Source organism: Chanodichthys erythropterus, chromosome 6 (genome assembly GCF_024489055.1).
Source record: "Chanodichthys erythropterus isolate Z2021 chromosome 6, ASM2448905v1, whole genome shotgun sequence".
Classification (NCBI taxonomy): domain Eukaryota; kingdom Metazoa; phylum Chordata; class Actinopteri; order Cypriniformes; family Xenocyprididae; genus Chanodichthys; species Chanodichthys erythropterus.
In genome coordinates, this window is record NC_090226.1 from 29,685,724 (window position 1) to 29,704,294 (window position 18,571).

General features: G+C 39.8%; 1 protein-coding gene and 1 long non-coding RNA gene across 3 annotated transcripts in view; one reads left to right on the top strand and one right to left on the bottom strand.

Moving 5' to 3' along the window:
* ptprga (protein tyrosine phosphatase receptor type Ga) overlaps nucleotides 1-18,571 on the bottom strand; it is a 308,651-nt gene that overhangs the window by 48,327 nt on the left and 241,753 nt on the right. For both annotated transcript variants that reach the window (XM_067388598.1, XM_067388597.1), the window contains exon 8: nucleotides 6,220-6,412. In XM_067388598.1, the coding sequence (XP_067244699.1) occupies nucleotides 6,220-6,412 (193 nt within the window). The remainder of the gene's footprint in view (nucleotides 1-6,219; nucleotides 6,413-18,571) is intronic.
* Nucleotides 8,653-11,419, top strand: LOC137021737 (uncharacterized). Its single transcript, XR_010895352.1, has 3 exons — nucleotides 8,653-8,928; nucleotides 9,922-9,998; nucleotides 11,089-11,419. It is a non-coding gene; the product is annotated as an uncharacterized lncRNA (long non-coding RNA).

An 18,571-nucleotide genomic window follows, 5' to 3' on the forward strand; every position in this document is an offset into this window, starting at 1 on the left:
GAGTGTGGTTCACGACTCCACAGTGACGCTGCTGACATGTTATCCGGTGCACCCGAGCTTCGTTTACAGTCTGAGGGAGACGCACGCTGTATTCAAGCTATTCTACATTGTTTGTATTTTGGTGTTGCTATATATTTTAAAATGGTGTGTAAGTGTGCATATCGCGGATGTCCTAATCGCCAAAAACAACCACGGTGACGTAAAAGTGCATTACCAACGCCGACAGATGAAAGGGTTTGGAACTACATGAGGGTGAGTCATTAATGACACGATTTTCATTTTTGGGTGAACTAACCCTTTAAGTGCAAACAATAAGTGCAACCATAATCAATACTCTTTTAATATTCAAAGTGTAAATAGAGACCATATTTTTCTTCAAGCATTAAAAAAGCTTAGAGATGGTTACAACTACACAGCTCAGCCTAAGATAGCTTTCATATTGGGAAATATTTGCATGCATCAAGGAGCCGCTTTCAAAATGCGTGACACTGAAATTGCGCTAGAATACGCGCTCGCGTTCTACTTTCACTTTCGATGTTGCAATCATGCGTACTCTGTGAATAGGGACCGGCGGTGCTTAGCGTGCATTCTACAAGATAAGACATTTATCAGATGCTTAGGCTCTGTTGTGCAGCGAATCCTCCGCCATGGTCTTGTCAGTCATCTTCACTTACTCTCATCACATGATCAGTGAACTCTGATTCCTGCTGCACTATGTACGACTCTGCTGCTTGTGTTGGATGAGCTGGATGGAACTGAAGCGACCTTTATCCAACTGAATAAAAATGGTTTAAAATTAAAAATTAAATGGTTTGAATTAAATGTTTTTTATTTCTATAAAAAGCAAAACGACAGTGGAGGCGTAATGTAAACGTAGGCACATTCTATCCTAATTTCACTCTCACACTCAGTCATGGCAATATCGCAAGACAGCTTTTCACTTCAACGAGAAATCTCATTACATTCTCGTAAGATTTTAATCTTGTCACACCATTGATCAATGGTCAACTACCACTGATAGCAAGAACATGGATCTGACTGATGTATGACATCATTTATCACACCTTGACAAAACTGCAGATTTCCAAACTGGAATACTAGTCATTCTCAGGGTTTTACACATTATCCCCTTTGAATAATTGTTTTACATATTTTGGTAAATTTTATAATGACAGATTTAAATATTTTCCACAAAATTTAGAGAAATCAGCACAAGAAAAGCCTGATCGCAACATTTTCTCCATCCGTGTGTCTGTGCAGCACTACAGTATATAACCCATTCCTACTCTCTCGCCCCACTCAGAAACACAGTCACAGAGGTTACTGCGTGAGAGTGCAGGTCTCTTATGAGATGCACAGAGAATCGTTTAATAAAAAGGCCATCTTTGGCCCTCCGGCTTGTTGACCATGGAGAGTGAGATTAATGGAGGGATATAGCAGGAAAGGAGAAAAGGTGAGAGCAGAAGTCAAATTAGAGAGAGAGAAAGTGCAAACACTCCGTTAACCTTGAGTGGCTGTTTCGAACGAGTTGACACACAAGACCAGTTTAAAGGAACAGTTCACCTGAAAAAGAAAACGCTACCATTGGCTGGACAAAAAGGATTGGATTTTTTCTTTTTTTTTTTCTTTTTTTTTCAGCGATACAGAAGAACCATTTTTGCTTTTCCAAATAACTTTTTAGTGTCTTTTTTATTGTGAAGAACATTTTAATAATCTAAAGAACCATTTTCCACTATAAAGAACCTTTTGTGGATGGAAATTTTCCATGGATGTTACAGGTTCTTCATGAAACCATCAATGCCAATAAAGAACCTTTATTTTTAAGAGTGTAAATGTGTTAGCATTAGCCAGCCAAGAACAGCTCAGATAAGTCTAATTTAGTTTGAAATATTGAATGTTTAACAAAGAAAGAAAAAAAAAAATTCAATTGACGCATTTCCTACACAGGTGGGGATTGGTGCTGGGATTGGTCACAGTCTGTACTATATTTTGGACTGCTGATAAAACCAATTTGGCTGTTTCGCCTACTGCGAGGGAAAGTTCAGCTATGATCCGGCGTGTGTTTTGAATTAATCGAAGCTGACAAAAAGTTCAGCTCCAGCCTGCAGGCACCATTGATATGCTTCTGTTTTCAGCCTCTATCACACTATTACTCCACCCTTTCATTCTTTCCCCCCTTATTCTATCCTTTCTGTTCCCTTTTTATTCTTCGACAACAGCGGACGGCGTCACAATCAATTTTGCACAGAGCTGAAATTAAACGTATAACCAGGGAGCGATAAGAGAAGTGTTTCTTTCTTCGTATTACAGTATTATTTCCAAGCACCCAACTTAATTATATTTCTGATTCAAAGGCTCTGGAATCTGGGCAGATATTTAAGAGTTTCGGTGCAATTCTGGCAATCCAAATCACCTGGAGCTATCTGGAGCCACGTCAACAAGCTGGCTACACAGAGAGATTAATGGAGAGTGTGGGTGGTCAGCTCTCTGTTTCTACTGGTACTTAGGCTTGTTGACATTGTATATTAACAGTGCAACAGTGGATACAGTGAAAAAAGTGATTGTGATTTTAATGGTAAGACTGTAAAAATGCTACGGTAAACTGTTACAGAAAGATTCCATACTATATACGGTGAAAAACTGTAATAGATTTTACTGTACACAGTAAAATACAGTTAAATTTACAGTTTTTAGAAGTCAAAAAGACATTACACACAGGTCTTTGTATAATTTACAGTGAAGAAATGTAAATGGACATTCCCAGAATTCCCTGCATGACACTTCACATTTGATGTATTTTCGTTGAAATAACTCTTAATTCTGTAAAACCTAAAATGTTGCTACCATATTTTTTTTATGGTAAATTTCTGGTAACCAATGCTGCCATTTTTTTTTTTTTTACAGTAAATTGAATGATTTTTTTTTTTTAACAGAAGATTTATTTGAATTGACCCTTCGTCTGGAGTTTGATTGACAAGTGATCTAACCAATCATAACGCAGAATCCACCATTTTGTCCGAAAAAGCAGTCAGGAGTTGGAAGATTAACCTTGGTAGATTTGAACTTGAAAAATTGTGTGTAATTGTGTCTTTCCGTGTTTTAAACAACATTGAGTCTCATGTTCATTCATGTTTATTTGATGCTATAAATGATCTACTAGAAAGAGATGATCAGTTCACAGGCTGCTTGAGCTGAGGCGCTACAGCAATCTGTCACGACACATTAAAGAGCTACAAAACAGTTTTTATTGTTTGAATTTCTTAAAAAATTACATAATTTGAAAGCTGGGACTTTGTTTAATATCATAAGTAACCTGCTCTGTCTTGTCTGTTGACGTGTTGTCAGTGTCCTCTTTGCTCCGTGATGTATTTTTCACTCTGTATGGTGCGACAGGGCCATGGCTTGTCGGACAAAGCAACAGTAACTAAGGGGGGTCTTTGCGAAGGGTCAATTGTGGAATTGTTGCTTTAAAATGCCATCTATGAAAACAAATACACAGCAATTTCCACCACAAAAAGAAAGGGTATATTGGAAATGACGATAGAATAAAAACAGAATAAAATGCCTTTGTAGAATAAAAGTCCTTGCTAATGCTAATTTTATTGCTAGCAATTACATATTTTACACAATATATGACAAAATTACAGCTTTATAGGAAATGACAAATCGTCACCTTGATATCATAAGTTTCTATCTCACATTTTTGTCAAAACTGAGTTCACATATTCTTATTCTGTGACAACTTGTATACATTATGTGATGTTTTTTATGTTGTGTACATTTTGGGACTTCTTATTCAAAAATCAAAAAAAGGTTCTATCTACACAGTCGAACTGAATGCAGAAACTTTGAAGCTCAAAATCTCAAAACTGCTCAGAATGCAGATAGAACCATATAATTCCAAGGTGGCGAAATGTAGTATTTGTCTCCATCTTCCTCTCCTCTAAGGAACACAGTCTAACCGCATGTAGATGTCGTCTCTTTATCCTGAACAAGCTGATGAGGATGGTGTGGTCTTTCTGACCTGTAATTTGTGTACTGTGATCTGTATTAGAGCCGTTGGGAATTGGGGATTGTGCTTGGACCATGGATCACCAGGCATGTGAGAGAACTGTAAATGAAAGGAACTACCGTGGTACAATGCTAATGCCAATCAATATCTGTTAAGGCCCTGAAGATATTCTGCTCAGTACAGTACAGTACAGAAAAAGAGTGTGTAGGATGAATGTTTTGTGTACATGGGGTAAACAATCTTTGTCTGCATTGAGAGGTAGTAGGGGTGGGTGTGTGTACTTAATTCTGTTTGCCAATCCATGTGTAGATCAAATGTTCCCACAAAGAAAACAGCTTCAAAAGATATGTAAAAATGGCAGTAAGGATGCTAGTTAGTATGTTAGGTTCCATCACATGACCCATGGCAAGGCTTCAATGCTCTTCTCAACACAAGCGTCAAGTGCAGCTGTGATCTCCACATGAAAAGTGGTTCACATACCATCATGAAAAGTGACTTTACAAGGTTGCTAGGCAGCAAAAAAGCGGGATGTGTACATGGTAAACGGTGACAGAAAGGGGTAATAAGAATTGGAGTTCACAACAGGAAAAAGTCCTGGTGTTTTTCTCAACACAGTGTGGGATATAAAATGTGAGCTTAAAATACCAGTCAAAAAAAAAAAAAAATGTAACCAATAAAAAGAGTTCAGCTGTCAATAGATTCAATCATTTGTGATCTTAAAGGTCCACTGAAGTGTCTTGGAATGCACAGCTTTATTCACTCTGTTGACGTAATTTCCAATGAAACAGGAAGACAAGGTGGGATATATATTGAAGCTCCTCCCCGTTTTTCAAAATAACCGACAGTGTTTCGCCTAGATCACAGCTCAGCCAGAGCCACTGAGCTCATAAAACCCAATTTTACTCATATTCTCTAACTGTTTCTTCTCCATATTGCTTTAAAATGTAGCATTATTTGTAGAATTCACTCTGCTCTGTGCTGTCGTGTCTCTGGATCGGAGCAGACTGTGCTTGCGCTGCGGCAGTTCATGTGACGTTAACGCGAAAACGGACTTCATTTTCACAAATGTCTCCATGGTTGCAAGGCACGCTCCATATGCAAACAGGTCACAGCTGCTGCGTAATATCATTGTTCCTGCTGCTAAAAATTGTGGTACCTCCAGAACCGGAGATCGGCTGAATGGATTCGAAAACGGTAAAACTCGACTGTTTAACTCTAGGGGAGTTGGAAAATGAGCCTATTTTCAAAGAAAGTTGAGTGTTCCTTTAAATCGGTCATTTGTTCACACATTTACTAGTTTCTATATTTTGAATGGCACATAGTGCAACTGTTTAACTCTAGGGGAGTTGGAAAATTAGCCTATTTTGAAAAAAAGTGGAGTGTTCCTTTAAGCCACAGCTTCAGCGTCTGTTTATAGTGTAGGAGGAGGAGGGACTTCAGATTCTAGAGAGCATTTGATTGGACAGAAGATTTGAAGTGCGCGGTGATGTCATTAAAATATGTGATCCATTTTAGTGGAAGGGAGAGACTGTACGTTTTGAATGCTTATATTTCCAAAATGCAAATTTTGTCATTGTTTTAGAACAAACCAGCTTATTCATAACCTTAAGGCTAACATATTCTTACTAAAACGCTAAAAACTTAAATTTTGATTTCAGGGGGACTTTTTTATTTAATTTAATAAAAAAATATATATATATAGAAGCCAAACGAAGGTATATAAAATCAAATGGTCCAATCATTTGTGGACCAAAGCAGCTGAGTTTTGGACACCAGGAGAGGTAGAGCGTGTGAAGCAGATCTGTGGCATACAGACAGAGCTGAGAAAAACAGCGTGTCCTTGAAAAGCTGCATTTTCTGTGAGTGTGGCTGCCACACGGAGCAGAGAAATGAGCGAGAAAATAGGCAAGTAAAGACAGAGCGTCTAATGACACAATAGCAGAAGACGGCACCATATGCCACCAACTCACTCTCATTACACACACTCGCTCACAGACACTGATGGGCACACGTTTTCTCTCGTGTTATGCGATGCATTATGAGTAAGCACTAATGAGGACAATTTTTTTGAATCTAAATTTGTATCTAAAAGAGTCTAAAGCTTATGAATACAGTATATGCAACGCAAAGCCACGATATACAAACATCTGGTTTAGTAGAAGCTGCCAAAAGACAGCCACAATCAGCTGTCAGGAGAGCCCGCCCACCTTTGGAAGCCTCTGTGCCGTACGGGTTCCCCAGGCTGTCAGTCAAGTCAGGCAGCCAAGCATCTTTGACTGCGGATTTGAAGACCTCTCGGTTGTCCAGACTCTGGAGTGGGCGGAAGTTGTTACGCAGGTATTCCACGGATTTAACATGATCCTGCTGTTCTGTGGTGAAGATGGAGTAGAACGCCTCCAGCTGTGAGAGAGAGAGAGAGAGAGAGAGAGAGAGAGAGAGAGAGAGAGAGAATTTAGTGCGTTTTCATATCTGTCTCTTATTTTTTAAGTAAGTCATCTCCCAGGATGCCTGGAGTCTCTTTTTCCCTCCTTCCAAACTAGTGACTCAGAGGAATGTTATTTTAGCTCACAGTCTGATCAAAGACCAAAAACATGACCGACTGTCTGTCTTATTTTTGCCTCTGCCATGCCTCACTAACCTTCTGCCTCCTTTCCTCTCTTGCTTTCTAAAAACACTGAACGTTCAGAAAGCTGAAACCACACATGGTCATTTTTACATTATCCTAAATCTGTGGAATCTGAAGTCATTTGATGGATCACTTCAAATTAAAACATGCTATAAAGGATGTGACACACCGAGCTGACGTCAATGAAGTAGCAGTGACAACCTTGCGTCAACTGCGTCTCAGGCAAAAAGTTGTGCTTGAACACACCAAAAGGGCCGCAGGGGACTGCCAACTTGCACATGCATTCTGCACCTGTGTGCAAGGAAAAACTGTCTATATCAGCAGGTATCAATTTTCTATGTTCATCATTCAAAAAGAGAAAACAAGGACAGCAGATATCCAAACCGTAAACAAAGCAGCCCTTGCTTACCATTTTGAATATCAATCATGCTGATCACTTTCTTCATTCCAGGCAACTCATTTTATGAAAATATTCATGTAGTGGAATGCTCAGGGAAGATGACATAAAATTAGAACAGCCTTCTGTCTGTGCCGAAATCCGCAAAGATGTCGCAAAATGTTTTTGAGTCCGTCCGTCTGTCCGTCCGTCCATACTTTTATTTATCAAGGACACATTGCTCAAAAACAACAGTAAAGACAATTATAATGTTACAAAATATTTCTATTTTAAATAAATGCTGAACTTTCTATTTATCAATAATGCTGAAGAAAGTATCAGCCCCCCCCCAAAAAAACAACGCCCCCGTCTTTCAGTTTGTTTTCGTTTGTCAAATGTTCCTTTGTTCTGTTTTTTACTTTACTTTTGATCAAATAAATGCATCTTAAAATTTAAAAAAATCTTACTGACCTAAACTTTGTAGTATATTTCTGTTAACATATAACATAAATATTTGATTTCTAATAAAAAAATATATATTATGAGTAAATATATAATCAATTATATTTTTATATGAATATTGTATATTTAGAATAGTAATATCAGTAAACATTGATGTATGCAATAAATTAGCTTAATTAATAAGCATATCATGTAATTAATTTGATCAAAATGTTTAATTTATCCATACTCCTAGTTGTAATTATAATTTTACTTTATATAAAAACAACAGAGGTTTATGGTATTTCATCATATATATATATAGTTAGGTAAACATATGAGTGTGAAAATGCAGACAGAAAGAAAATGTGTGACACAAAAACAAAAAGCCCTTACGAAAAAGAAGTATACTTCAAGTTCATTTTATCAAGTATACTGAAATAATTTCAAGTATTTTTTTTAAAGAATACTTTATGTTGTAAGTACAAACCCGATTCCAAAAAAGTTGGGACACTGTAGAAATTGTGAATAAAAACAGAATGCAATTATGTGGAAGTTTCAAATTTCAATATTTTATTCAGAATACAACATAGATGACATATCAAATGTTTAATCTGAGAAAATGTATCATTTTAAGGGAAAAGTTGATTTTAAATTTCATGGCATCAACACATATTAAAAAAAAGTTGGGACAAGGCCATGTTTACCACTGTGTGGCATCCCCTCTTCTTCTTATAACAGTCTGCAAACGTCTGGGGACTGAGGAGACAAGTTGCTTAAGTTTAGGAATAGGTATGTTGTCCCATTCTTGTCTAAAACAGGCTTCTAGTTGCTCAGCTGTCTTAGGTCTTCTTTGTCACATCTTCCTTTTTATGATGCACCAAATGTTTTCTATGGGTGAAAGATCTGGACTGCAGGCTGGCCATTTCCGTACCCGGATCTGTCATGATCACTAGTGAGACTGCCCTAGTCAGCCACTAGAGGGCACTCCATTCCGGACTCTTGTTTTCACCCCTTGGACTACATTACCCATACTCACTCCTGGACTCATTATCCCACTCATTGCACACAGATGTTTTGTGTTTATTCATTAGTGTCTGTCTATTTATACCTGGTTTGTCTCTGCCTTTGTTGGTGTCTTCTGTCACGGCACACTCTAAAAACTCCTGGGTTATTTCTTTAACCCATTTTCTGGGTTATTTGTGTTGGGTTAAAATTATGGGTTATTTTTTCAGAGAGTAACCATTTTCTGGGTTATAGGGCTAATATTTTGACCCAATTCCTGGGTTGTTTAGGTTTCTGGGTTATTTTTCAAAGAGTAACCCATGTTCTGGGTTAACGCCCCTTCCCCCGCTCCCAGATGTTCTGGAATTTTCTCACAACAGTCGTTTGAAATAACCGTCACTTGAACTTGAACGCACTCGATCCGTTTTGGCCTGGGCTTCTTCGGTGCAACTTCGTCGCGTATTCAAGGTAAGCAAGTATTTTCAGTGTCAATGTAACGTTAAACGTCTGTGTCCATGTCCCCGTTGCTATTTTAGCACCATTTGTTAAAAAAATGACCATGGCTTACCATGGTAATTCTGTGGTGAGCATGTAGCCGCCTGCGGATATCGCGACAACATCTACATTAACTAGCTTAAAGTCTGTGTAAAGTCAAAATAAATATGTGTTTTGAGTTTGTCAGACTAAATAAGAAAGTGTTATTAACCACCCAGCCAAATTTGACGTAACGTAATAATACGATAAGTACAGTGCAGCTAGTGGCGACTTCATGCCGCGTTAAGGGGGTCGAACACCGGACGAGAAGCACCGCGCTGCGCCGCGTCTAGGACAACTCGAGGTATCATGTACTTTCTCAGTTTATGGCCAGCAATATTGTTATGTTTTAGGACATTGTGGAATTAAGATAATGTCAGTACTATGTTATGGTTGTACTGTATAATTAAATACAATTGTTGCTGAGTCTGCAGTCTGAACACTTTACCTCAGAGTGTCCGTTAACTGAATGAATTGAGAATATCACCTGAAAATCCAATAACATAAGCAATTTTTATTCATGCAGCTGATTACTGTAAATTAATGTAAAATTAACTTTATATTGCAGCACATGGTGAAGTCAGTATATACATTAACGACGATTTGAGACAAATAAGTGTAAATTTAATATAAATCTATGTACGTGGCACTGCAGGATTTTGAACAAGGTCCTGAACCGTTGCTGGGCGCTTCCGTTGTGTGTACACTCATAGAGAATAATGTGTTTCAGTTTTAAATACGCATCTCTTCCGGTGTGCGACCCCCTTTAGCCGCGGCTAGAGCGACGAGGCAACACAATAGTTGAGTTATGTTAACCAGCTGCGCTGTGCTTATCATATTATACAGTGCTCTACGGGCTTAAGTAGTGAGAGTTAAAGAAGTGTGTCAAGTGTTCAAATTGTTGCTAACCTCTATTGTTTTCTCCAGGTCATTTTAAATGGACAGCTTTGTTGCCGATAAGCTAACTGAGTGGCGGATGTCTGAGCTGATAGAGAATTTTAGAGGTGAGCGTTTTACTCTTTTAAGGGATAGTTCACCCAAAAATGAAAATTTGATGTTTATCTGCTTACACCCAGGGCATCCAAGATGTAGGTGACTTTATTTCTTCAGTTGAACACAAATGATGATTTTTAACTCCAACCGTTGCCGTCTGTCAGTCTTATAATGCGAGTGAATGGTAACACAATTTATAAGAGTCAAAAAATATGCTTAGACAAATCCAAACTGAACCCTGCGGCACGTGATGACACATTCATGTCCTAAGACACGAAACAAACGGTTTGTGCGAGAAACCTAAGCGATTGTTAAATGCAGTTGGACATGGTGTTTTAGAAGTAAAAAATTATATAAATAATTTTCGGCTTCTCGCACAAACGTGTCTTAGGACATCAATGTGTCGTCACGAGCCGCAGGGTTTAATTTGGATTTATTTTTGGATTATTTTTTGACTCTTATAAATTGTGTTACCATTCATTCGCATTATAAGACTGACAGACGACAATGGTTGGAGTTAAAAATCATCATTTGTGTTCTACTGAAGAAACAAAGTCACCTTGGATGCCCAGGGGGTAAGCAGATAAACATCACATTTTCATTTTTGGGTGAACTATCCCTTTAACTGCCCTCATATCATCTCTCTATACTTAAATATTTTCTTTAATATGGCTTTAATATGTCAGTGCAAGATTTTGTGACAGTCACAACTTCTTCGACAGTGGGGAATGCATCTCTATAATAACCCTTATAGTTAAAAGATACTTGTGCCTTGTCTTTAAACTGTTATGCATAATAATGGGCCAGATATTCACCTTTGAATTAATGTCATTATTACACTTGTTAATGAAAGAAAAGATGTACAGTATAGACTGTCATTCACACAAAATGGGTAATGCTGCAAAAGAACCACATTAGTTAACTAGCAAATTGGGCCACGTTTTTTTTTTTTTTTTTTTTTTTAACAAAAAAAAAACAACAACATCATTCCCTTAAAAGTGATTATTTGTTAGCTTGATAATCAAAGAGTGTCTGGTGAGTGGTTCACAATTGTCTCGACTTATTAACAATACTCATGTTGTCTTGTTTTCTGTCTTTCAGGTGAAGACAGAGATGAGGAGGCATTTCTTCTCTTAGATGAGGACACTATCAAAACTCTTGTCCCTCAAGTTCAATCCAGTTATTGAATGTTGTCAAATGTTTGAGAGAGAATGTGTTGTTTATTTTTCTATTTTTTCTAATGTCTAATGTTATTACAGTGTGACCTAAAATAAATAGGTCCAAGTGTGTAGAGTTTATGTAGAGTTTAATTTAATGCAATAAAAATGTAAAAGTGCCTGAAGTGTGTAAGTGCCTGAAGTTTTATTTTCTGAAATAAGGCATACTGGCATAGTAACCCAGGTTATTTTTTACCTTTGACCTTTGGTTAAAAAGGGACCTACTAATTTCTGGGTTATTTCAACCCAGATATTGGGGTTGTTCTTTTGACCCAGAAGTTGGGTTATATTAACTACAATTTTGGGTTATTTTAACCCAAAATTTGGGTTAGGTATTTAACCCAGAAGTTGGGTCAAAAAGAATAACCCATTTTTCTGGGTTGAAATAACCCAGAAATTAGTTGGTCCCTTTTTAACCCAGGATTTGGGTCAAAAATAACCCATTATGGGTTATTTTTGACCCAGGAGTTTTTAGTGTGCACACACGAAGACAAACAGGGTAGGTCCAATTGCAGGTATTTATTGGGGTAATCCAAAGCGTAAATCCAGAAACAGGCAAGGGTCAAAATCCATGATAACAGTCCGTACACAAAACAAGAAAAACACAACGAAAACCAAAACAGAGAAACCAGGAACGTTCGTGAAGACACCATAACAAAGGCAGAGACAAACCAGGTATAAATAGACAGACACTAATGAATAAACACAAAACAGCTGTGTGCAATGAGTGGGATAATGAGTCCAGGAGTGAGTATGGGTAATGTAGTCCAAGGAGTGAAAACAAGAGTCCGGAATGGAGTGCCCTCTAGTGGCTGACTAGGGCAGTCTCCCTAGTGATCATGACATTACCCCTCCTCAAAGGAGCGGCTACCAGACGCTCCACCAGACAACAAAAACAAAAAACACAAAAACTCAGGAGGGAGGTGGACAGGAGGAGGATCAGGGGGAGGGATGGTGGGCCAGGACCAGAGCCCCCAACCGAAGGCCAGGGGGGAGCCGGTGGAACAGACCACGGGGGCTCTAAGAGGGTCGGGGTCCTGGCTGAATGCCAGGGCGGCACTGGAGGAACTGACCAGGCGGGTTCCAGCGGTTCCAATGGCCGGGGCAGTGGCAGCAGGGCAGGAAGCCTAGACGACGGCGGCAGGGCTGGCGGCCTGGGTGGCGGCGGCGGTGGCGGCAGGGCTGGCGACCTGGGCGGCGGCGGCGGCGGCGGGGCTGGCGGCCTGGGCGGCGGCGGCAGGGCAGAAGTCTTGGACGACGGCGGCAGTACAGAAGACTCACTGACTGAAGCGGGCTCTGGAGTGGACTCACTGACTGGAGCGGACTCTGGAGTGGACTCACTGACTGGAGTGGACTCACTGACTGGAGTGGACTCACTGACTGGAACGGACTCACTGACTGGAACGGACTCACTGACTGGAACGGACTCACTGACTGGAACGGACTCACTGACTGGAACGGACTCACTGACTGGAACGGACTCACTGACTGGAACGGACTCACTGACTGGAACGGACTCACTGACTGGAACGGACTCACTGACTGGAACGGACTCTGGAGTGGACTCACTGACTGGAGTGGGCTCTGGAGTGGACTCACTGACTGGAGCGGACTCTGGAGTGAACTCACTGACTGGAGCGGACTCTGGAGTGGACTCACTGACTGGAGCGGACTCTGGAGTGGACTCACTGACTGGAGTGGACTCACTGACTGGAACGGGCTCTGGAGTGGACTCACTGACTGGAGTGGACTCTGTAGTGGACTCACTGGCAGGAGCGGACTCCGGGAAGGCTTCCAGGCCTTGAGGGATGACGGAAGCCTTCCTCCTCCTCTTCCTCCTCTTACGTGAGTGCAGCACTGAACCTGTGCCCACCTCCTCTGTAGACTCTGGAGCGAACTCACGGGCTAGAGCAGGCTCTGGGGCGGGCTCACGGGCAAGAGCGGCCTCTGGCTGAGCATGAGTTGGCCCACGGTTTCTGCGGGAGAGATAATGGGTAAAACCCCAAAAATCCAGGGTCTGGAGCCCCTCCAACTCACACTGGGGCAGAGGGTCATCAAGGCATACATTAAAAACCCCTTTTAACGCCTCATCATTATACCGCAGCCCTCTTGAAAATGTCCAGAAAAACTGGGCAAAACCCCTATCTCTCTCCCCTCCTGTCGCAGAGCCAGCACCGCCCGAACAAGAGCCATTCGCTCCCTCACCGTGGCTGGAGGAGTGATCCAAATCCCCATCCTGCTGGATCCTAAATTGATGGTGTCTTCTGTCACGGCACACACGAAGACAAACAGGGTAGGTCCAATTGCAGGTATTTATTGGGGTAATCCAAAGCGTAAATCCAGAAACAGGCAAGGGTCAAAATCCATGATAACAGTCCGTACACAAAACAAGAAAAACACAACGAAAACCAAAACAGAGAAACCAGGAACGTTCGTGAAGACACCATAACTAAGGCAGAGACAAACCAGGTATAAATAGACAGACACTAATGAATAAACACAAAACAGCTGTGTGCAATGAGTGGGATAATGAGTCCAGGAGTGAGTATGGGTAATGTAGTCCAAGGGGTGAAAACAAGAGTCCGGAATGGAGTGCCCTCTAGTGGCTGACTAGGGCAGTCTCACTAGTGATCATGACAGGATCCTTCTTCTACTCAGCCATGATGTTGTAATTGATGCAGTATGTAGTCTGGCATTGTAATGTTGGAAAAATTCAAGGTCTTCCCTGAAAGAGACAACGTCTGGATGGGAGCATATGTTGTTCTAGAACTTGGATATACCTTTCAGCATTGATGGTGCCTTTCCAGATGTGTAAGCTGCCCATGCCACACGCACTCATGCAACCCCATACCATCAGAGATGCAGGCTTCTGAACTGAGTGCTGATAACAACTTGGGTTGTCCTTGTCCTCTTTAGTCCGGATGACATGGCATCCCAGTTTTCCAAAAAGAACTTCAAATTTTGATTTGTCTGACCACAGAACAGTTTTCCACTTTGCCACTGTCCAATTTTAAATGAGCCTTGGCCCAGAGAAAATGCCTGTGCTTCTGGATCATGTTTAAATATGGCTTCTTTTTTGACCTATAGAGTTTTAGCCGGCAACGGCGAATGGCACGGTGGATTGTGTTCACCGACAATGTTTTCTGGAAGTATTCCTGAGACCATGTTGTGATTTCCATTACAGTAGCATTCCTGTATGTGAAGCAGTGCCGTTTAAGGGCCTGAAGATCACGGGCATCCAGTATGGTTTTCCGGCCTTGACCCTTACGCACAGAGATTGTTCCAGATTCTCTGAATCTTTGGATGATATTATGCACTGTAGATGATGATAACTTCAAACTCTTTGCTCCACTATTTTTCGCCACAGCATTGGGGGAATTGGTGATCTTCTGCCCATCTTGACTTCTGAGAGACACTGCCACTCTGAGAGGCTCTTTTTATATCCAATCATGTTGCCAATTGACGTAATACGTTGCAAATTGGTCCTCCAGCTGTTCCTCATATGTACATTTAACTTTTCCGGCCTCTTATTGCTACCTGTCCCAAATTTTTTGCAATGTGTAGCTCTCTTGTAATCCAAAATGAGCCAATATTTGGCATGCCATTTCAAAATGTCTCACTTTCACTATTTGATATGTTATCTATATTCTATTGTGAATAAAATATAAGTTTATGAGATTTGTAAATTATTGCATTCCTTTTTTATTTGGAATTGGGTTTGTATACTAGTATCAATGTACTAGTAGTAAACTTGCAAGTGTACTATTTTAATACCGCTTGGGACTTAATTGGCCCAACTTAAGTATACGTTTAAGTGTACTATAAGTGTAACAGTAGTAAACTTTATGTACACAACTAGTTTACATCTACCTTTCTCATTTTTACTACATCTGTACTACAAGTGAACTTATATGAATAAGTATACTAGTAGTTTACTAATTTAATACTAGTAGTACATTTTTAGTATATGAAAGTACACTTTGAAATATACTCTCAGTAAACTACTAGTTTAGTGCAAGTATGCTTATAAGTTTTCTTTAAGTGAACATAACACACTTATAGTTTACTTTTTATATATTATTTTTGCACTTTAACTATACTGCTATGTTCCTATTTAGGTATTATATTTTTTTTTACTTGAAATATCTTTAACTGTACTTGAACTGTTTCCATTTTAAAAAACATTTTATTCTAGCTTCATGAATCCTTTTTTATCAACACTTAAATGTTGGTAAGTTTTATTAAAAAAGAGATAACATTTTAAACAAAAAGCTGATAAAATTGCATTTTTGTCAAAGACTATGTCCAGATGGGATTCAGAACGATGATCAATCACAGATGGAGTAGATTGAGTCCATCAACACCCCAAAAGCTTCATAGTCCTCATTCAGTAACGTTTGGCAGTTTCGATTTATATGCTGTTTAATGTTTGATGATTTATGTGAGTAATCTTCTATCGCTTGTATCAGCTTCTTCTTCTCCTGTATTTGGATCCAGAGATTCTGTACTCTTTCAGAAAATGCGTAACAGTACCCCCTACCGTATAGCCTGAAAATTCAGTTAATGTAGAGGAAAGAGTGAAGTAGATTTGAAGTAAATTCCTATGTACACTACCAGTGGACTAGCCTACACAAAAAATCAGATACTCAGAATTAGGAATATATCTATTTTCTTTATAAATCAATATTTTCAAACAATGTATGTTTATAAGACAGTATGTAAAACTATGTGAAAATGATTTAATAGGCTACTAAATCAAAAGATTAAACAAAACTACAAGCCAAGTATACTTAGAATAATTAATTATATTTTTAGGTATATCTCGATCAAAAGACTGAGTCCAAGTATAGGCCAAATATACTTAGACTTTTCTGTCAGTATAAGAAGTATACTTGTGCAATTTAAATATATTTCTCAGAAGTACATAAAGTATATTTCTGATAAGTATATAAAAAGTAGACTGAAAGTATACTTTCTTATTTTTAGTTTAAAAGAATTATGCTAATAGAACACTTGAATAAAGTTCTTTTTCGTAAGGGTGAGCATCTGTGTCTGTTTTATTATCTGTTTCAGAATTCAAATAAATCTGAATTCAAAGGAGTATGCAAGCGTGCTCTGTCGCATATCTGAATATGAAAACCCTCACAAGCATTCCCACACGCTGTACCTCTCCAATATCCAACCAAATCTGATCTGTGACATCATTTCCTGTGCTTTAGGGATCCACACCGAAACCCGCTGCATCAATATGGTGCTCTCGAATAATCTCCTGATCATAATCCTCATCAATTAATCCCTCATACAGCAAAACCTTGCTTCTAAACAGCTTACCAGGATTGGGCATCGGCTACAAAAGCATGTCTCTTACAATTCTCGTACAATTCTTAGCGCTGTAGTAATCCGAGACAGATGTGTTTGTGTGTGTGTGTTTATAAATTGACTGTGCATCATGGGTATGAAGGTTAAGTAATCCCTGGTGGGAAATCACAGCAACAGGGCGTTCTGGGTCACACATCTGTGTGTGTGCATCACTGCTCAAAAGACATGTTGGAGTCTGATGGTTGAGTAATCCCTTATGGCTAACCACAGCAACAGGGCATTCCTGGGGCAAATGGCAAGATGTGTGTGTGTGTATGTGATGTCCACCTATGCTCCAGATGTTGCAAATGCAGTAGACTGGCTGAGCATCGATCGGCGCTTAAAACGCCCCAGAGCTCTGTCTGTCAGTCTCCGCGACCTACTTCCTGCTTTGATGAAGAACAAAGGAGCAAGAAAAATGGGGAGTGAAGGACAACTGTCTTCCTCCATAGACTCACTTATATCTGCCTCAGCAGTGTTTCCTTTTAAACAAAATCACCCAGAGACGAAAGGGAACAAAAAAAACTTTAAAAGGTGTCAAATGAGAGCAGAAAGCTTTTGTGGGCAGCATTTACAGCTCCAAGGAAGGGATTGTGTCTTCCTGTTAAACGCTCGGTGAGCTGTGATCTGTACACGTATCACTTCCTGCAGTTTTGCTCTGACGGGCTCAGAACATTTGGATACTGATGGTGACTCACACATCTGACAAAATCTGGGCTGAGCAGATTGTACAGTGATTGTACACAATGATTTGACTATGTAAATGCCTTCAGAAATGGCTTAAACTGTAAGATTTTTGTCCTCTACCCTGGTTTTACTGTGAATCTAAATGATTTTTCAACATTCTGTCAGCATTTAACATTCAGGGCCCTATAATACACCCGGCGCAATGCGACGCAAGGCGCAGCGCAAGTGTGTTTGCTAGTTTGCGTCCGGCGCCGTTCGCGTTTTCCCGTTCAGCGCCACGTCCTTAAATTAGTAAATGCATTTGCGCCAGTTAGTGCGCCCATGGGCGTGCTGGTCTAAAAAAGAGGTGTGTTCAGGCGCATTGCCGGCGCATTGCTATTTTAAGGAGCTGAAAATAGACTGCGCCATAGACCAACTCAAACCTGGTCTAAAGTCTAAAGCCAATGCCGCAATATTTTTTTGTTAGAGCGCGTTGGTAGAAACTGCGCCTCTGGGCGCGTCGACTTTGCTTATTACACACAGGGATGCGCATCACACAAACATGCCAAATATTAAAAACAAAAGGATTACAGTGTAAAAGAATATTATTGTGTAGGCTACATAAATATAAAAATGTAACTTCGTTTACCTTCTAACTAAACGTTTAACTTCGCGAACGAGCAGATCGGTTTCTTCGCTTGAAAAGCGTTCAGCTTTTCCGCCAACAAATTCCACCATGTAAATAGCAATCCGCCATGGCGCGAGCGCATCTCACTCTTAAAGGGAATGGGAGATGACACTCTGATTGGTTTATTGAACGTTACACCCATTACTCATTAAGAGAATAGGGACAACCCATTTCAAAAATGCGCCCCGGCGCATGGACCGTTTTTCCATCGTTAAAATAGCAAAAGTGGATTTGGACACGCCCTGAGTGCACCGGCGCCGTGCGCTTTACACTTTGCGTTTAGATCGTTAAAATAGGGCCCTCAATGTTTTGAAGTTATATATTTTTCATGGGTTTTTATATTGCCACAAAAGAACACTTAAGGCCCCAATATACTCACAGCATATTCTTTTTCATTCTTTGTTTAGGGGTAAAATGAAGTTTAAAATATGTGAAAAGTGATATACTGCTGCCCACACTGCTGAGAGCGATGTTTAGATGAATATGTAAATATGTGCTGCAAGCTTTCCTCTCAGTAACAAAATACAACAAAAATTAGAAATCAGTAGGTATTTTTTATAGAAAGCATAAGAAAAGCATCTGATCATAACAACATGGATATGTTAACACAAGCTCCGCAAATTAGCACGCCGGTAAAGTCACGTCATGTTTATAT